The 21769-nt window shown below is 37.0% G+C and overlaps 1 protein-coding gene across 1 annotated transcript; it reads left to right on the top strand.

Annotated features, from left to right (window-relative positions):
• Positions 1-78: 78 nt before the first annotated feature.
• On the top strand, positions 79-15056 carry LOC138310449 (LETM1 domain-containing protein 1-like). The gene is made up of 9 exons (XM_069251671.1): positions 79-214; positions 8335-8543; positions 9329-9441; positions 10189-10268; positions 10617-10806; positions 11228-11335; positions 12071-12205; positions 12639-12735; positions 14081-15056. Exons 1-9 carry the CDS (start codon positions 156-158, stop codon positions 14197-14199), a joined length of 1110 nt encoding a protein of 369 aa, XP_069107772.1. The 5' UTR covers positions 79-155; the 3' UTR covers positions 14200-15056.
• Positions 15057-21769: the final 6713 nt, after the last annotated feature.

Here is a 21769-nt window from a genome sequence, read left to right as displayed (position 1 = left end):
CATTTTAGTCTTTTATTTTAAATACTTTACAGTACTGTATTTAGTGATAAATGCCCTCATGCACTGGCGTCGATCACGAGTTCCTCCCCCTTGTAGATAACTCTTTGCGGTGAAGGTTAAAAAAGTGTGTGCCGAAAGTCCTGCAGCTGAGAAACATGTTGTCTCGGCAAAGTTTGCTTTTGAATCCTTTTACGTGCAGGGCAACCATTCTAAGGTAAGCATGTTTCTTTTGTGAAATTGTCTAGGATCAAAATAAGAGAATGCCAACAATGACACAGCTTTACCTTCGTCGGTAGCCATGCTGTAATTTTGACCTTTGCAGACTTATACCGGCGTTTATTTTTGTTATACAACTCTCGTTTGACTCTGGATCTGACAACTGTACGACATGCAGCAAAACTTTTATATATTCAACTTACTTTTTTAAATGTCTGTATTCAATTGTAAATTAAATATACCGACACACAGTAATAGTTCAATAATTAAAATCCCAAATCGGCATACACCCCACCAGCAGGTTTGGCACATGTAAATTTATTGCTAATTATAAATTTAAAGCAAAGCCTCATAAGAGCGCAGCTACATGTAAAAGATTATAACATCATAACTCTGTATTGTCTATTTTTTGTACGAGATTAACAATAAAATATTTCACTGACATGTGCATATTATCGATAGCTAGAAAGAATACAAAATAATCCAAATGGAATAGTTCAATATACTTCAATCTTTTTTTTATCAGATGCAGAGAAAACTTGTAAACATGCCATGCTATCAAAAATACGCGCAAATCTGTGCCGTCATCTTTGGCGTCAGGTTTTGTGACGTCACTGCTGACGGTGCCGTGCGCTTGAGAACATACACAGTATATATTGGACCAGTACATTTATTGTGTTGTTCTTGTATACAGTGTAAATTAAAACTTCTCACAGTAATTTTAAAGCGTATACTGATAACACGTTTAGTCTAGTACAGAAATTTCAAATCTCGTCGTGCTGATAATGAGAATTAAAACACGGCTGCCTATGTGGAGGCGCAAGACTTTTCCCACGGGACACAATTTCAAAGTCCAAGGGGTACTGGAATGTATTGGAATCTGTATGCTCACACAGGTGTTATGGTAAAAAGAGCTTCGCTCTAGGCCATGCAGAGAGCTGCGCTCTTATTATAGCGATATATAGCTAATATAATTGTAGGCAAAGCCTATCTGAGAGCGCAGCAGTTAATCCATTCTTTTTTTTTTTTTTTTTTTTTAAATTGTGTAACTAAATAGAAATATGCCAGGTAAATAAAGGATTTCCAACGGTGAAAGAGTAATCTCCCCTGACCCATCAGTCTAATCGATGTTGACATGTGTTTTGTTTTTATTGCTTATTGTGTGCGCTGACTAACTGTACTGCTAGAAACAATTAATAGAATTATTAATTATTAGAATCATAGCTTTGCTGAATTACCGGCATTGAGCTTATAACAAGAAAAACAAAATTGAGCTCTGGATACTTCTACATTTTCTGCAAAAAAACGTGACTGCCGCTACAAAATATATCTCATCATTGTTCTCTGTTGCCAGACAGAAAATTCCGAAGCAAATGGTAACGTAAAAAATGGCTTTTAAAGCCACACTATACGTAACTATCAGCAAATATTCAAGTTAAACTCGACTCTGATATTGTTCGTATTTGTAGATGTAGTTAAAATTAAGATATATTAAAGAATATTTATAATGTTTTTTTAATAATTTTGGTACAACAGTTGTTGAAAGTCGATGCATCTAAACATGCTTTCATTTTAAACTGGTCTCCATAGAAGTTACGATTATTGCCGAACGGAAGTCGGAAAGTTCATGACCCATTTTCGGAAGAGTTCGAACAGACGTTACGTAGTTACGGTAGTCACATGACGTTCTCGGCAACGACGTTACAATGTCGGCTAACTTCGGCTTGTTTGACTAAGTGGGACCCACCTAGCGATGTTTAATATTTATTTATTTTTTATCAAAATATTCCGAATCATAATCGCTCATCTTGACTTCGATTTAGTCCTGTCTCTGCATGATTTACAACAGGATTTTTTTTTCAACATTCTTCTAAATCATGAAAAAAATAAGAAAGATACGGATATTGGTAACGTAAAAAACTTTTAAGTTAAGATTCAGGACAACATGTTAATGTTAGATTCAGGTATAAATTGGAATGTTTATCTTTCACTAACGTTTTCATTTTGAAATTTTCCAAAGTACAACTATAAGTTGTATGTAATCACGCGAGAGTGTGATTTTGTAATCACGCGAGAGTGTGATTTTGTAATCATGCGAGAGTGTGATTTTGTAATCATGCGAGGGTGTGATTTTGACAGGGATCAATCTAGCTCTGATTTATTACCGTTTTTAGGTAAATTTCCCCTCAAGGAATGAATTCCCCTCTGGCCTTAAATTCCCCTGAGGATTTAAAAATTCCCCATCTGAAGCTAAAAAAGGACCCTTTTTGTAACACAATTTCTCCTGTGACTTATTTTCATTAATTTTTAAACCTTTGTTTGCAAATTTCTCCATATTTATCATACAGCTACTGCATATTTTATGATAAACTTAAATTTTTAGCTCACCATCATCAGATGGTGGGCTATTCAAATCGCCTTTCGTCCGTCGTCCGTCCGTCCGTTAACAATTCTTGTTACCGCTATTTCTCAGAAAGTACCCAAGGGATCTTTTTCAAATATCATATGTAGATTCCCCTATGGCCCTAGTTGTGCATATTGCATTTTGGGACCGATTGGTCAACAAGATGGCTGACAGGCGGCCATCTTGGATTTTGATAGTTAAAGTTTGTTACCCCTATTTCTCAGAAAGTACTGAAGGGATCTTTCTCAAATTTCATATGTAGCTTCCCCTAGGACCCTAGTTGTGCATATTGCATTTTGGGACCGATCGGTCAACAAGATGGCTGACAGGCGGCCAAATTGGATTTTGATAGTTACAGTTTGTTACCCCTATTTCTCAGAAAGTACTGAAGGGATCTTTCTCAAATTTCATATGTAGCTTCCCCTAGGACCCTAGTTGTGCATATTGCATTTTATGACCGATCGGTCAACAGGATGGCTGACAGGCGGCCATCTTGAATTTGGATAGTTAAAGTTTGTTACCGCTATTTTTAGGTCATCTGACCCGAAGGGTCAGGATGACATATAGTCATCATGTTTCGTCCGTCGTCGTCTGCCGTGCGCCGTGCGTTAACTTTTCACATTTTGAACTTCTTCTCAAGTTCTACCGGTGCGATTTGGCTGAAACTTGCATGAAATGATCCTGACATGGTCCCGACAAAGTGTTGTTATTTTTCGGGTCGATCCGAAATCCAAGATGGCCGCCACAGCCGCCATCTTGAAAACACATTTTGAACTTCTTCTCAAGTTCTACCGGTGCGATTTGGCTGAAACTTGCATGAAATGATCCTGACATGGTCCCGACAAAGTGTTGTTATTTTTCGGGTCGATCCGAAATCCAAGATGGCCGCCACAGCCGCCATCTTGAAAACACATTTTGAACTTCTTCTCAAGTTCTACTGGTGTGATTTGACTGAAACTTGCATGAAATGATCCTGACATGGTCCCGACAAAGTGTTGTTATTTTTCGGGTCGATCCGAAATCCAAGATGGCCGCCACAGCCGCCATCTTGAAAACACATTTTGAACTTCTTCTCAAGTTCTACCAGTGCGATTTGGCTGAAACTTGCATGAAATGATCCTGACATGGTCCCGACAAAGAGTTGTTATTTTTCGGGTCGATCCATAATCCAAGATGGCCGCCACAGCCGCCATCTTGAAAACACATTTTGAACTTCTTCTCAAGTTCTACTGGTGTGATTTGACTGAAACTTGCATGAAATGATCCTGACATGGTCCCAACAAAGTGTTGTTATTTTTCGGGTCGATCCCAAATCCAAGATGGCCGCCACAGCCGCCATCTTGAAAACACATTTTGAACTTCTTCTCAAGTTCTACCAGTGCGATTTGGCTGAAACTTGCATGAAATGATCCTGACATGGTCCCGACAAAGTGTTGTTATTTTTCGGGTCGATCCATAATCCAAGATGGCCGCCACAGCCGCCATCTTGAAAACACATTTTGAACTTCTTCTCAAGTTCTACCGGTGCGATTTGACTGAAACTTGCATGAAATGATCCTGACATGGTCCCGACAAAGTGTTGTTATTTTTCAGGTCGATCTGAAATGCAAGATGGCCGCCACAGCGGCCATCTTGAAAACACATTTTGAACTTCTTCTCAAGTTCTACTGGTGCGATTTGACTGAAACTTGCATGAAATGATCCTGACATGGTCCTGACAAAGTGTTGTTATTTTTTAGGTTGATCCGAAATCCAAGATGGCCGCCACAGCCGCCATCTTGAAAACACATTTTGAACTTCTCAAGTTCTACCGTTGTGATTTGGCTGAAGCTTGCATAAAATGATCCTGATATGGTCCTAACAAAGTGTTTATATTTTTCGGGTTTATGCGAAATCCAAGATGGCCACCACAGCCGCCATCTTGAAAACACATTTTGAACTTCTTCTCAAGTTCTACCGGTGCAATTTGGCTGAAACTTGCATGAAATGATCCTGACATGGTCCCGACAAAGTATTGTTACATCTCTGGTTGATCACAAATCGAAGATGGCTACCATGACACTATATCTAATTAATTCCTATATGTTAAGGCCCTTGGGCTTCTTGTTTGAAATAAAATTTGTTGAAAGAAATTGAAAATGATCCTGACATGGTCCTGACAAAGTGACACCATATATAATTAGTTTTACTATTGCCAAGGTAGTCAGATGACCGTTAAGGCCCTTTGGGCCTCTTGTTCAGAAAGTACTGAAGGGATCTTTCTCAAATTTCATATGTAGCTTCCCCTAGGACCCTAGTTTTGCATATTGCAATTTGAGACCGATCGGTTATCAAGATGGCCAACAGACGGCCATCTTAGATTTTGATAGTTAAAGTTTTTTACCGCCATTTCTGAGAAAGTACAGAAGGGATCTTTCTCAAATTTCATATGTAGGTTCCCCTAGGGACCTTGTTGTGCATATTGTGTTTTGATACGGATTTGTCAACAAGATGGCTGCCAGGCGGCCATCTTGGATTTTGGTAGTGTAAGTTTGTTACCACTATTTCTCAGCAAATACCACTATTTCTCAGAAAGTATTGAAGGGATCTCAGCCATCTTGGATTTTGATAGTTAAAGTTTGTTATTGCTATTTCTTAAAAAAGTACTGAAGGGATCTCTCGCAAATTCTATATGTAGGTTCCCCTAGGGCCGTAGTTGTGCATATTGCATTTTGTAACTAATAGGTCAACAAGATGGCTGCACAGCTGCCATCTTGGATTTCATTGTTGAAGTTTGTTACCACTATTTCTTAGATAGTACTATAGCGATCTGTCTCAAATTTTATATGTAGTTGTGTTTGAAAAAGTTTGAAAAGCAGGGAAAAGATCCCTCTTTCCATTGTCAGACATAGATCATTCTTTGGTGGGCGCCAAGATCCCTCTGGGATCTCTTGTTCATTATTGAGCTTAAAATCTTGCTTTACTAAATCTAAAAATAAAATTAGTTATTTAACAGTACTTTTTCGTCAAAATGAATTTTAGACTAAAATAAGAAGATTCAAATTCTCCTATATTTTGCCAAGTTTTTCCCCTATTTTGAAAAGGGGGTAGTTTCCCCCAAAACCTATAGATTGATCCCTGTTTTGGATACTGTCTTTGCAATGCTGCATCTTATGTTGACTTCCGGTTTCCGGTTTACGAGAAATTTTTCCAACTCTACATATATTGGATGATTTACATAGAATAAAGTTACCAAGACACCACTATCACGAGAGAGTTCGCTGCGCTCTCTATAATAGCTATTTATAGTTATACAAAACTAGCGAAAAACAACATTTCTGGAGAATAAAATGCTTCCGCTCAAAATCGACTTCTGAAACTTGCAGTGGCTGTTTATAACAATCATTCAAACATATTGAAAGCAGTTTTGATGAGGTATAATTAAGCTAATTAAGTTAATTATTGCTCTATTGTTTCGAACGAAAAGTGGTTGCATAGTGTTCAAATTATCCTTATACACATTCCCTGCAAGTTTCAGGAGTCGGTTTTGTGCAGAAGCATTTTTATCTCCAGAAATGTTGTTTTTTGCTAGTTTTGTATGGCTATATATCGCTATAATGGCAATAAATTTACGTGCCCAACCTGACTATAGGGCTTGAAATCTGGAGTTCTCTTTCTTCTTCTTTAGGTATGACCATCTGTTAAAAGTGACGATTATAGGTGAGGTGATACAGCTCAGTTGCGTGAGGGAGGGTGTTATATACAGTGTTTTTTTTTTCTCTGGTGTTGGAATATATAAAAGTAGATAAGTTAAAAACATGATGAAAATGAAGTGTTTATTTGTTGGTGGGGGCTTCAAGGGCTACATTTGTTATGTTTGCCTTGAAGCCCTCCAGTGTAGTGTTTTGTACTGTTACCACAGGGAGGAGATTCCAGTGTGTGATGGTGTATGGGAAGAAGGAATATACTTAAATGTTTCCTTTGTGGCTGCGATATGTGTCTGTATAGATAGGAATGTATGTGTCTAGTGCAGGTGTCTACAGGTGTTGGAAATTGTTATGGGTTGATGGCAAGGAGGTGGTGTGTGATTTTATATATTAGGATAAGTCGTGATTGTAGACGGCGTGTTTGTAGTGTTGGCCATTGGAGTGTGTAACATGTCTGAGACTGAAGAAGTGTTATGATATCTGTTGTGTACTTATCGTGCTGCTCTGCGTTGAGTTTTTTTCTTTTTGTTGTATTTGGCTAGTATTGTGTGGGTCCCAGATAGAGGAGCAGTACTCTAGTTTGGGTCTGATGAGTGCTTTATATGCGTGTTCTTTAATGTGTGGTGAATTGATTGTGAGGTTTTGTTTTAGGAAACCTAGTGTTCTGTTTGCATTTGTGGGGATGTTGTTAATGTGTTTGTCCCATTGGAGGTTTGTTTTGTAATGTGAGGCCTAAGTATTTACTGTGTTCGAGTGAGTGGTCATGGAGGGTGTAGTTGTGGTGGATTTTGTTGCGTTTGGTGGTAGTGGAGATGATGTTGCATTTGTCAGGGTGAAATTGCATTAGCCAGTCGTGTTCCTATCGTCCTGCGTTGTCAAGGTCTTGTTGTAGTTTCTGTGTGTCTTCTTGTTTATGTGTGGTCTTGTTAAGTTAAGTGAATCATTCTGTGTATTTAAGGCCTAACAATAATTTGTCACAACCAGTGTTCGGTCATCTATTTCCGTATTTTTGAAAATCGTCATAAATTTCTGCCATGAGTATTTGCTTTCTTTAATTTGCATCAATTAGTTCTTTCAACGATGAATAAATGAAATTTCCATTTCGGGACGTATGATCACAGGTACCTGTGGTATGATTTTAAAGCAGATGATCAGGTTCATATTGCAGTCTTGCCACTACATATTTTTCTCCTCTCTTGTTACAAACTTGGTGCCTAAACTTTAATTGGTGCCTATCTAAAATACTCATAGTAGTGGTATACTACAATGTATAAGGACTTTTATGTCTTCGACGTCGAAGACTTTTAAAAAAGAAGGAAGGTCCAGGCCAGGGTGTGCCTTGATTAGACTGGGACAATCAATGGAGACCAGGTAACTTGGTCGGTTAAAGCATTCGGCTAGTGTTTTGAGGTTCGGGTTCCAATCCCAGTTTGACCGCTACATTTTTAGCTCACCTGGCCCAAAGTGCTGGTGAGGTTATGTCATGGCGCCGCGTCCCTCGTCGGTACGCGTCCTTCTGTCGTCTTTCCGTCAACATTTCTTTAAATTGCTACTAGTCATAGAGTTCTGCATGGAATGTAACCAAATTTGGCCACAAACATCCTTGGGGGAAGGGAAACAGAACTTGTATAAATTTTGGCTCTGACCCTCCGGGGGCAGGAGGGGCGGGGCCCAATAGGTGAAATAGAGGTCAATCCTATAAATCGCAACTTGTCCTAGAGTTCTGCATGGATTGAGACCAAATTAGGCCACAAATATCCTTGGGGGAAGGGAAACAGAACTTGTATAAATTTTGGCTCTGACCCTCCGGGGGCAGGAGGGGCGGGGCCCAATAGGTGAAATAGAGGTCAATCCTATAAATCGCAACTTGTCCTAGAGTTCTGCATGGATTGAGACCAAATTTTGCCACAAACATTCTTGGGAGAAGGAGAACAGAACTGGCATAAATTTTAGCTCGTTCTGGTGAACGAGCATTGATACACAATTAAACCATTCAAACAAAACCAAATTACTGTGTTGGTTTTTCAGGTGCTGCAGTGAAAAAGCAAAACATGTCGCACCAGTGCCTAATCCACATGAAATACATGAAGAGCATGACCGACCTCTGCCTGTTAAAAAGAAGATGAGCACGAAAGTCACGACCTCCTTACTTAATGTCATATTTAAGAGGTTTGAGAAACTAATGGAAAGGACTGTACCGCCTAGAATATTTAAGAAATACACCTGGGTTAAGAATGGTATGTGTTGGTGACATGTTAAATTTGTCAATTAAGTAAAGCTATTAAGTATCTCCACAATGTTGATATATTGCTATATGTAATGTACATTTTATTGTTGTTTCTTTAATAAAGTTTTCACCTTTATACATGTCATGATGAAGGTTTGCGTGACACAATCAAACAATCAGTTGATATTATATAATTACAGTAATTAAAAAAATGAAAAGTATGTAATTGTATAGAGTATATTTGTATGTTCAAAGATGGTGAAGTCTTAATAATCCTTTTTCTTTATGAAGTCATTTTAATTGCTTCTTTTAGTGGATTTGTAAGGCCAAAAAAAAAAAAGTCTGTGTAGGGTTACATTGGCAAAAAAATAGGGTCAGCCAGGAGATTTTTCCCCCTTTTTTTAGTGTCTTTCACTCTAAAATGATGGCCAGAACCAGAGTCTGAGATCAAAATCACAACTTTTAAAAAAAAAATTGTAGAAAAGTGGAAAAGAATATTTGGGTCGGGGTAAAAAATTAGGGTCGGTCAGGTAACCCTAAACACATTTTTAGGCCTTATTACGCTTCCTGTGTGTAGATGACATTGTCATTTTGATAAAAAATGGTTGGTTTGATAGAGGATGCATGCTCTCATAGCAAAATTGAGTGAAATCAACTCTTCACAAAAGGAAGGATTTTTTTTTGGTTTCAACCAAGTATATTGCACCATAATAATACATAGCAGAGAAAACATTTCTAATAGTCTGTTAGTCTGGTGTATGTAAATTTGATAACCTAGTATGTATCTATTAAAAGGAATGCTTGATCTGAAAGAAGACACAAGAATTTATTTTGATGTCAGCAAACGGATAGCTAATGGCGACGAATTTAGCACATTTTCCAGGAAAGAGCTATCAGTCTTTAATCAGGTATGTTGTATGCCTTTAAGGAAGGAAGGATGTCAGATTTTTCAGCATTTTCCCTAAACAAGTCCAATTATCATAATTTGTGATGCAGGGTTGGAATACCGACCAGGTACCTGAATAGGTAGGACATCCGGCTAGTGTTCTGAGGTCCTGGGTTTGAGTCAAAAGTATTCCCACTACATTTCTCCTCTGCTGCTATAAACTAAATGCACTCAAGAAAATACCAACAATGATAGTATAAAGGTCTTGTGTGTCCTACTGGCAAACACTTTGAAAAGAAGGGGGAAGTAGAGTGGGACTAGATAGGTCAATCATCAATGACCAGGTATCTCAATGAGTAGAGCATCCTGCTACTGTTCAGAGGTCCTGGGTTTGAGCCTATAGTCACCATGTTTTCTCCTCTACTGTTACATCTGTAAATTAGAGTCCATATTTCTTTGGTATAGTTACCCCAGGTAATTACAGTCCATATTTGTGTGTTGTAGTTACTCCAGGTAATTAGTCCATATTTGTGTGTTGTAGTTACCCCAGGTAATTAGACCATATTTGTGTGTTGTAGTTACCCCTAGTAATTACAGTCCATATTTGTGTGTTGTAGTTACCCAAGGTAATTAGTCCATATTTGTGTGTTGTAGTTACCCCTAGTAATTACAGTCCATATTTGTGTGTTGTAGTTACCCCAGGTAATTAGTCCATATTTGTGTGTTGTAGTTACCCCTAGTAATTACAGTCCATATTTGTGTGTTGTAGTTACCCTTGGAGATGAAGCAAGCCATCCCACTGATTGTTTTATGTGCTGCCCCATTTGGATTGTTTTTTCTACCAGCACTGTAAGTATGATTTGTTGTTGAAATTTTGATGTTAGTCAAAACATGTTTTCAATCCCTTTTAGTAGAGGTTGTATTTTCAAGTAATATTGATAGCCAAAATCAAGGTTATCATAATTTCCTGTACAAGATAATATGTATACATACATGTATAATATAATTTTAATACATGTATAATGTTTTCAAAATAGTCATAATTATATGTAGGCCTAACTCTGGTGAATACTAGCTGCCAAATACCTCTTGACTAGGGAGAACTTTACTTTAGCTTGATCGGTTGAGGGTCAGACTAGTACACTAGTTTGATCCCTACTGGAGGCAATTCTTATGAACGATTTTTGTGTATTGCAGATTTTTATTTCCTAAGTATACACTAACCAGTCACTTCCTGGCTGACGCAGAGCTGCGACACGTCCAGACGCGGCGACTGTACTGGAGACTCCACTGTTTTCCTATGAGTATGGACTGTCTGAAGATACAGATTCGACTGATAACTGACCAACAACAGGCTTATAATGCCCTCAGATCTATTATTGTCAAGGTAGAAAATTCAAATCTCAGTATTATTCCCATCAAACCAGGTGAAAATTACTTCGATCATTTGACAAACTTCTAAAAAAATCTAATTTAATTTATAAAGGCATTAAATTACTATTAAGAGTTATTATTAATTAATACTGTTGTCAATTTCTTCTTATCAATGTAAAATTCCCTCCGATTTTTTTTCTTCAATACTTTCATTATTAGCAAATGCTGCACATATGAACATTCAAAAAGTTTCTACATTTCTGCAGATTAACCATATTCTGTTGACATTTCTCAAACCCGGATCCTTGATAAATATAATGTTATATTTTTTCAATAAATGCATTCATTTTGAACCTTGTTTGGCCAAACTCATTCTCCTCAATATTGGTTTTAGCTGAGTTGAGAGTAACTTTCTTACCTTATTCATTTTGCAGACAGAAAACGGTGCTCAAGTTTATGCAGAGGACATTTTACCAGCTACAAGAGCATTTTCCATCGATCATTCAAATAGCAGATATTGGAGCCTTAAAAGACTTTACTGGGTATAGACTGATTGTTTTCTTAATCTTACAGAATAAGCACTACTTTATACAAAGTTAGTATGTATGTAGAAATTGTGAATCCCAACCTGACCGCTACATGTTCTCCTTTCCTGCTTCATAGTTACAGCTAGGTAGTAAAAAATTTGTAGACTTCATTCTTTAAAAATAAATACAATATCTTATCCAAGAAGGTTGGCAATAATGTTGAGCCTGAACATAGACTTCACTGTTATCCTTTTTGTGTGTATAAATCATATACCCGGTATTCATTACCTGTTCCTTCCACTGCAGTAGTAAAATCCAAAATTGGTGAGGTACTATAGTCGACTCTGTTTATGTGCATATTATGTGGATTTGACATGCATCACCTTGGTCAGGAAATTTTGATCTGTGTAATAATGAGAATCTGTTGAAGTTTATTTTGATTTACTAAAATTTAATGCTTTAGTTTTAGCCACAAATCACAAAAATAACTGATTATATGGTATACAGATTTATAAGACATTTCCTTACAACAAATTCATGGTTATGATGTAGTAATGTTATTCCTTTTCAGTGTTTCTTTTAGGTGTAAGTGTATAATGAACTATATAACAAAGTAATTTTAATTTGTTGGTTCCAAGCGGTTCGTTATAACCATGTTTTACTGTATATTTATGAATGTAGGAATTTTATTGATATTAGATGATAGTAGACGCAAGTTTTATATTTATTTTATCGTCTTCTTTTCTCTAGTGGCAATTGGCGAATTCATTAGGAATGGGTCGGAACCGTGGAAAAGTTTACAATCAGCTCATGGCAATACACTATATAGATCGATGTATTGTAAGAGAGGGCCTAGAAAACATCTCCGACCGTGATCTACAAACGGTAAGCAACATGTACGGATATACATGACAATAAAATCAGACCCAATTACCAGAGGTTAACAATGTAAAAGATCAACATTCAACCCTCAGGAATACGCGCATTTTTACACTGTTAGCCTGTGATAATTTGCATATTCTCTGTTTGCCTTGAGGCATGTTATGTAAGGGGGTTGAATGCTGATAAAGCTTTAACTATTTGCCTGTGATAATTTAGGTATTTATTGACTAATTAGGTCTCTACCTTGTTTTGTAAAGGTTTTGAATGCTGTTGCACTAAGTTAACATTTGACTTAATTAGCTCTTTTAATTTGATAATTTTGGTATCAACCAAGTGCTATGTGGGGGATTGGTTACTGCTGACTTTTGTTTGTATTTAGGCAGGCTATGTAAGAGGGTGAATAACTGAATAACTTTTTACTAATGTTTGTATTTAGGCATGTTATGTTCGAGGCTTGAATGCTGACGGTCTCACACGAGAGGAGCAGGAGGATTTTATGAAGGAGTGGCTGGAGGTCAGCCTTCACACTCACAGTAAGTACACATATATCACTGATCTGTCTTATCTTGTTTCTAGTTTTTTCTTTCTACCCACAATAAATTTGGTAGGTGTTAAGGCCAATGTAACAGTGATATAAAGTCCATAACAATTGTGGCGTCCGGCGTCCGTCGTCCGTCGTCCGTCCGTCATCGACTATTTATGCAGTTTATGTCTAATATAAAATGATTGAGGCCATGGTATTTCCATATAAACAGGATATGGGATAGCACCCATAAAGATGTCTTCCTTAGTAGGGTGGGGATTCAAATATTACCTCAAACCCTCCTTCTCTGACTAAGAGAGATAGCACTCTGGGTGGTGGAGTTTCTCAAAATGACAATGATGTGACTGACCCCCGCGGGATGTGGGGCAGTTGCCAGGTACTGACATCTTTTACTTATAGGGTGGGGTTCAAAATTGTACAAATGATGGGGGGTGACCCCCAGGGGGGCCTTCAAAAGGGGTCAATTTGGTATTTCCATATAAATGACTTCTTCTCTGAAACTAGATAGCAACTCTAATGAAATGGTAGTATCTTTATGGTTGGGATTCAAAATTGTACAAATGATGTGGCTGGGCCCCCGGGGGGCACTGAACAAACCTATTTGCACGTTCTTCATCTGAAACCATGCAGGGATACCACCCATAATGCCAATGGTAGCATCCTTCAGAGGGGATTCAAAAATTGTAACAAATAGATGGGGCTGACCCCCCGGGGGGCCTGAGGGGCGGGGTCAAAAGTGGCCCCAATTTGGCTATTTCCATTAATTACTTCTTCTCTTGTAAACTAAGCATGGTATAGCACCCATAATGCATTGGGTAGATCTTTATAGGGTGGGGATTCAATAATTGTGCAAATGATGGGGCTAACCCCCAGGGGGCCTGAGGGGCGGGGTCAAAAGTAACATAGATTTTTTCATCGCTCAAATGCATATGGTTACATCAATTGATTAAAATTTGTCAACTAATGGGGGCCTGAAGGGTCTTTAGACAGGTGAGCGATAAACAGGCCCTCTGGGCCTCTTGTATACTGTATATACCCTGGCATGTTAATAGGATGTGAAATTACACAATTCTGCAACAAAAAGTCTGATCATAGATGAAATCCCTTATTATCTAATAATCTTTAGACTAGAGTATATATATATTCTGTATATGTAGGTAAGTATTGATTGTGACGTCAGGGTAACGTATATTCAAATAAAACAACATGAGTTTTGCTCACAATGATGTAACAATGGATACCTATCAGCAAGGGAGGTTACTCTGTAATATGCAAAGACTAAATTGAAGCAGGTGCCCATTTTAACAATGATTATTAATTATCTCTGTCTACAGGTGGAAATATAAGTATGTTACTACACTCCGTAGTGTTCCTAAATTATGACGCTCCAACCAATGTTAAACTCATGCCCCGGTGGTTTTGGAAGAAGCGATTACGAGTATCGGAGCACTGATGTTCACCTGGAGACATAGGACGATGTGTAAAGGCAGAACAATTAAAATGAGAACCAGTTTGTGTCTGCAAGTGAATTCACTACTGTGATAAAGGTTTATAGACAAAAGCAAATTTGCTTCATAATGTACAATTATGTGAACATAATTTACCATTACAATGTGAACTTCTTTCTGTGAAAGCTTTTGCAAAGTAAAGAATTAACCAATCACTTCAAGAAAACTACCCATCTCTTCACCCCTGAATACAACTTTGGACAGGACCCAGTTGAAAGTGAATCAGTCCATTAAGGAAGTTACAGGGGTGAATGGGGTTATCAGGAGCAATGTAACTTGACACTTTCTTAATGTGGACATGCAACATAACTTGGGAATATGCTACATGCCAAAATATCCTGAAAGGTTATGATTACAGAGATAAAGCTTGTCTATATTATATATATATATATATAATAAGTCATTAGCACTATTCCGTGTTCTGATTTTATAGCTCCAAAAAGAATCAGTTGGAATTCCATACATTTTGGGTAACTTATTATGGTCATACTGTATTCCTATTCCCAAAGACCTGACATCTCTAATCTGCTGGTTTGAAATACAGAATACCATATTTGCTATAATTAGTGCCCCTCCCCTTTTCTGGATTGGAAATAAATTGGTATAACTAGTGGTGATGCATATCATAAAATCTAGAGGAATTTTATCATATTATGCTAAGAGAGATATCTTTGAGTTATGAAAGGACTACCGGTATGTGTGGACGAAAGGAAGAGAGAGAACTGTTGGATGTCAATCGTGTAGATTTGTTTTGTGTGATATTTGAGCTGTTATCAATTAAACAATTTAAAAGTATCAAAAAGTTTTTGTTTTCCATTGTTTAGTCTTTCAATTAACCTCAATAGCATATGAGGATTCTGCATAGGTGCAATATCTCTTCCAATGTGACTGGTACCATTCTTCTTCAAAATCCAAAAAAAGCATTAGATAAATACACCCTTCTACATTTGGAATTAAAAGTCTTAGCCATCCTTGCAAGAGACAGAATGATTGACATTCCAAAATGGTGGAGCGGATTGTCCTCGTGCAGAATATATTTTAACGAATAACATCAGCTAGGTACTTAATTCATATTGATTGTACAATAGTAAAATTAAAAGAGGAACCCTTCTAACTGTAACAACTGCTTTTCAAGTCGCCTGAAATGCAAGGGCTACACCTGGGCATCAACTGTAAGCGTCAGTGTCGGCGTCAGTATCAGTGTCCTCGCCGTCAAGGAAACGGTTTACGTGCGATAACTTAGTATTTATTGTCTGATTTCAACCAAATCTGGTGTATTGCTTTATATAAATGATATCTCAGAGTGGTTTGGTACTGGGAAAAATCCATCAATATTTGCAAGCGCTACAGGACATGATAACATCACCTAATTATTAACAATATATTCTACTGTAAATAACTATTTTTTGTGATGCTGTGCAGGCGACCTATCCACTTCTGCGGAATTATTGTTGTCTAAATATTTTTATGTTCTACAAGTTTGATTATATTCGCCAATGTCCTACCATAATTTCCTCCTCCAGAAAAATTCCAGGCGTGTTGACCTCTAGTCATGTCGACCCTGAGAAATATGGATTAGGTCTAGATCCTTATTATCACTACGTTTGAGAAGAGGATCTGACAACATCCCATTAGGGGTCACGTCCAGATGACCTTTAGAAATGGCAAGTTGGCACTACCAGAATCTTGACTGATAAACACTGCTGTTTTTCATGTACATTTTCCGTAGGGAATTGATATCGGAATGACCACTTTATCTATAACCACAAATAGTTAGTAAAAGCTGTCCGAATTATTTCCGTGTATGTAGTCATCTAACCCAAAGAGCACAACAATCAAGCTTAATGTATATGTATACTGGGACAAAATGGCATTATCAATTGACGTAGCAATGCATAGACAATGTATGTGATCTGAAGTACATGTTGTAAAAAATTAAGGTCATCCGAACATGACCCTTTATGGGATGTTGTCAGATCCTCTTGAACAGAGTGGTTATAAGGATCTGTATTTTAATCAGATTGGTCTAGATGAGATACAACAGATATCATTAATAAGACTTCATGCGCTTATAAAGCAAATAGATATTTCCTTTACAAGGGGTCACTTGATCAGGTAATTTACCTTAATGTAAATAGAAAATTTCTATTTTCTCAAGAGTCATATCGCATTACTCCAAGATGAGCTTATGCCCCGTCATTCTTGTCAAAAAATTACAAATTTGATTTTTGGTTGTATTTGTTTTGTCTTAGGCTAGTATGTGAATACTGAGAAAGATTCCAATTCTCATACCCACGAGATGTGCATTTACATCTACTTGAAACCATTGCATTTTCGCAATTAGGAACAAATTTTGTGTAATTTCATGAGAGTGCTCAAATGCGAATTAGAATTTTTCGTCAATAATTATATAAACGTATCATATTTATTTTTTAATGAAAAATTGTCAATACAAGCCCTTGATTACAAACCTACCTGTATTACTATGTTATAATAAACAGTTGTTTATTGGGGTTGAGGGCAACAGATGATTTGTTGGACCCAAGACAAACTGTTGCCCTGGGAGGTCCAACAAATCATCTGTTGCCCCAAAACCCAGTCAATAACTATTTTGTTATACCCCATTGTGACGTCACTTCAGTCAAACAGCACATTTTAACAATTCTTTGGACCACTTGACGGAACAGTTCATTTATTGGCATTTTTGCCAATAGAGTTTATATAGAAACTATGTTATAGGAGTATAACAATACTATTTGTTAATATGGTGGACACTAAATAATGTATTTTGATAAAATAAAGTAGTTTACAGTCCGCGGAGTACATGTATAGATGGGCACGAGAGAAAATACTAGACATGCTTTTCATCATTCAGATTTTAATCACAATAATCACTTTTACTCCTATCACACATAATCACTTTTACTCCTATCACACATAATCACTTTTACTCCTATCACATGGTTTACAGCAATGATATTAAATAGACTTTCCCAGTTTTTACTGGATCTGCATCTCCTTCGTAATTAAGTAATTCTGACTTGTGGCCATTGGGAATGTCATGCGCTTATCCAACAGTTTTCTGTAAAAATAAGAAGTTGATTATAGTAAAACCAGTTCTGGCAAAACCTATATAAACATGAAGGCATCAATATCTCTGACAAGCTTTTTTTAACATTCCTTTGCTTTCTGTAGGTCTAATTTGAAAATTATATATAATAAACAAACCTTTTCTATAAAGGCAGACACCAAAGGGACAGAGCCAAATTGTCCTTTATATACTGTTGTCCTTTATGCAGAGGTTAAATATATGTATTTTCTCACGTAGCTGACCATGTAAGATAGAGTTGTCCCTTGAAAGACAGCTATGTAAGATCAATCTATCTTACATAGCCGTGACGTCACAATTGAAAAACAATGAGATGAGGTCATATCACGGCAAAGTTGGCGTCATTTTTCTTCTATTTCGATTGATTTGTCGGATTTCTTTACCTTTCATGATCATTTTTTTAATTTGCATTTCAAACCGTTTACCTAAGATTTTTTGTTTATATTTGTAATAGAAACCGAACTTTGATGAGCTCTTTTGAATGGCGCTCTTATTTTTAAAATTGATCCATTATTTAATGGCTGCCTCACCTTTCGTGCAAGTAAATCGACAAGCAATGTGAGAAAATAACCCTTTCATATTTAAATTATGTAGGATAAAACTATTCCACCCTCGACAAGCCTTGGTTCTGACCCAAAATTCTGTACCCTCGGATGGAATAGTTCTATCTATATATGTACATATGAAAGAGTCATATAATCTATAGTAAATTGCCTAAATTGGGATTGATGAGTCTGTCCTTCATTAACAGGTGTCCTTTTTATTGCAGGTTTGAATGATGCTTTATATTGGGTTACAAAAGATGTACATAAAAAATATAAACTTAAGTGTCCACTTTCAACCACACTGTAGGGGCTATTTCCCTACATAAATTATACGACTCAATAATTTATTTCATGTATTATCTGATTTCCAACCTGAAAAATAGATGACAATGTTAACATACGACCAAATATGCTGGTTTCATATACATGTCTATGAATAAGCTGGTGATACACCTGATACAATTACATAGAATTGACATTTCTTGTGAATTATTATAGCTAATACTGCAATGTTTGATACATGAAGATTACTTGATTTTTAACTAGAAATTGAACTACGAAGTCAATACAAATTGTTACCTTATAGCACTCTCTCTATCAGGGGGAATACTTGTTGACATCATACTCCTTGTTCTGTGTGTGGGGGGTTTCAACAACAATGGACTCTGATTCCTTATTGAACAAATTCAATTTGTCTTGAATTTACAGGAACTACGAAGTCTACATTTGTTACCTTTTAGCCACTCATAGGGCTTGTTGACATCATATCCTGTGTGTGGGGGGTTTCAACAACAAATGTCAATAACATAAAAAACATGTTACCAGCAGAATCGGAGTAGGTCGATCATCGGTGACCAGCTGCAGATAGCTCAAACGGTAGAGCTTGCCAACATGTTTCAAGCATTAAGAGTACATTTATCAGGGGGACATGGAAACCTGTAAGTTGTTTGTTGTGTATTTGTGGGCAAAGACTTGGAGGGAGGGAGGACTGTAGTGGAATATGACTGGGTTTATCATTTGTGACCAAATAGCTGAATCAGTCCCCATTTACAACTTATGCTAATAGAAGAAATTAATGACTTCACAAAATATATTATTATGACTTCGATATAAGAGGAAATGCGGAATGAGAAGCCAAAATTACATTAAATTTATCACATTCTACATGATATATATTGACTTTGCTATTGTAATGTTACATTATAATGTAGAGTATATATCTTGCTCTATGCTTGATAGGTATGGCATATGATTGCGACCATAGGCTTCATCTGAAAGACAATTTTAGACATTTAAGTACATTCTTGAAGATATCCTATATGCATTCAGCTAATAACCATTTAAGATTACAAAATTACATGTCTAATCCATTATTACATTTCGGTAAGTATATGTCTTGGCTTTGCTTGGATAGGTATGCATATGAGCGACCGGCTCATAGAAAGACATTTTAGACATTTAATTATATCTTGAAGATCTATATGTATAGATCCACATCAATTTAAGATTAACAGACGTGTCTTCTGTATTTTATCTTTTCTAGTCTTGACTCGCGTCAGTCTGCCCAGTTGGCTTGAAGGAGTAGAGGGCATTGTAGCCCTTCACTGCCTGGGGTAACTGATTGAAGCCTTGAGCAGTCTTGCGTTTGGCGAGCATTCTTCGGAGCTGGTCCCTGTTTAGAGCCCCTGTGAGGCGGGCATACACAGAGTTCTCTCCGTCCTCTTTTAGCAGTGGATGAACCAACAATAGTCCAGTTTCCGTGACAACGTCAGTGAACCTTAAAATTAAAAAAAGATGTTTTTGACTAACAGGAAAGTTTTATCAGCAATAATCTGCACTTTGACATATCCTATATCTTCTCAAATTGGTTACATTACTTATAATGCACTGTGAAGAACACTTTCTCAGTACATGAAGTGCACTGTAATGTTGGTTAACTTTGTATCTTAAGAAAACTTTGGGATCTGCATGTTATGCTCTTTGATACTATACTTACAGGGAGAATCTAACAGTAATATGCAACACTGGTTTTCTTTATCTTGTTCTTTCCTTTTTTTTTTTGCAAATACTTGAAATTAACTTGAATGCAAATATAGCAAAATTCCCCATGAATAAAAGCTACAATAAGAAACAAGAGATCCCAGAGGATCTTAGTGCCCACCCCAAAGAATAATCTATGTCTGACAATGGAAAGGTGGGGATCTTTACCCTGGCATTTTCAAACTTTTTTACAAACATAGCTACATATGAAAATTTGAGACAGATCCCTACAGGATTTTCTAAGAAACAATGATTACCAAACTTCAACGATGAAATCTAAGATGGCGGGCCTGTTGGACCATCTTGTTGACCGATCAGTCCCAAAAGGTACTTATGCATAAATTGGGCAACAAGGTGAACCTATGGTATGGAATTTGAGAGATCCTCTTCAGTAATTTTCAAGAAATAGCAGTAACTATCAAAATCCGAGATGGCTGCTTGGTTGGGCCATCTTGTTGACCATCAGTTTACAAAATGCAATATGCCACAAACTAGGGACCCTAGGCGGAACCTACATATGAAATTTGAGAGAGACCCCTTCAGTGCATTTTGAGAAATAGCAGTAACAAACAGCAGTTAACTATCAAAACCCAAAAAAAAAATATCAAAGACCCGCAAGACGGAAGCAGAATCAGCCATCTTGTTGACCGAGAATCAGTCCCAAAAAATATAATTATGCTCAACTAGGGGTCCCTAGGAAAACCTTACATATCAAATTTGAAAAAGATCCCTTCAGTATACTTTCTGAGAAAATAGCGGTAACAAATGTAAACTACCAAAAAAGTCCAAGATGGCTGCTTGGCGGCCATCTTGTTTGACCAGATTTAGTCTCAAAATGCAATATGTCACAACTAGGGCCCCAGGGAAACCTACAAACCGTCATCTCAAATTGTAAAAAAATCCCAATAGTACTTTCTCTGGGAAATAGCGGTAACAGGAATTGTTAAAGTGACAGAACAGACAGACCACGGACGAAAGATGATTGTGAATAGCCCATGGTGGGCTAAAAATACAGTCATTATATTATAGACTTTCAAACTTATAGCAAATGTTCATTTCCAATGCTGTACTCACACTCTCCAGATAGATTTGAAAAGATTTCTCCGTTCCTTCTCAAGGGCGGCCATCTGTTCGTGCCACATTGTCATATATAACTCACATTGTCATTTCTCATCAATCCAAGAAGCTTCATGTAGGAGATGATGAAACTTTTCCTCATCTCATATACCCAACTGTTCATCCACTTAGAATGACCTTCCCCTGCATCGCTTTACCCATATCGTAAACCACATAGTAAGATTAGCACTAGAGAGTAAGGAAAGAGCAATATTCATAAATTATCTTGGAATCGCTCTGTTAAATTCGTAAAACACACATAGAATATTAGCACTAGAACAGTTAGATAGGCCTAGAGAGAATTTTTATTTATACAGAAACATATTCAAATGAATAATTATATAACCATCATTTTTCTAATTCGTCCCTTTTTAGATCCATTAACATTATGAAAATGGAATATTCTCGAGGTTTGATAATTTAGAAAGTTGTTAAAACAGAGATAAGATATCTAGTTAAATGTACCAGAAACATAAATAACGTATACATGTTTCCGCTTATCTACATATGTATTTAGCCTGATTTCAGTTGTAATATTTCCTATTATATATATAATTAAATCGTCAACATAACTGTATAGTGTATATATATTTGAAAAATTCTCGTAACCCCATTTCAGGAATACATATATGTCCCCTTTTTGCTATAACCCCACTACCAAACACCCTCACTGCCGTTGTCCTCGTGACGTCACATCCTGTTATT

Source organism: Argopecten irradians, chromosome 16, assembly GCF_041381155.1.
Source record: "Argopecten irradians isolate NY chromosome 16, Ai_NY, whole genome shotgun sequence".
NCBI lineage: Eukaryota > Metazoa > Mollusca > Bivalvia > Pectinida > Pectinidae > Argopecten > Argopecten irradians.
This window is presented reverse-complemented; position numbering and strand designations above follow the sequence as displayed.

Coding starts and splice junctions, on each gene's coding strand:
- LOC138310449 (XM_069251671.1), top strand. CDS start 156: ATGTTGTCTCGGCAAAGTTTGCTTTTGAATCCTTTTACGTGCAGGGCA. Junction 215..8,334: donor TGCAGGGCAACCATTCTAAG/GTAAGCATGTTT, acceptor TTGGTTTTTCAG/GTGCTGCAGTGAAAAAGCAA. Junction 8,544..9,328: donor ATACACCTGGGTTAAGAATG/GTATGTGTTGGT, acceptor ATCTATTAAAAG/GAATGCTTGATCTGAAAGAA.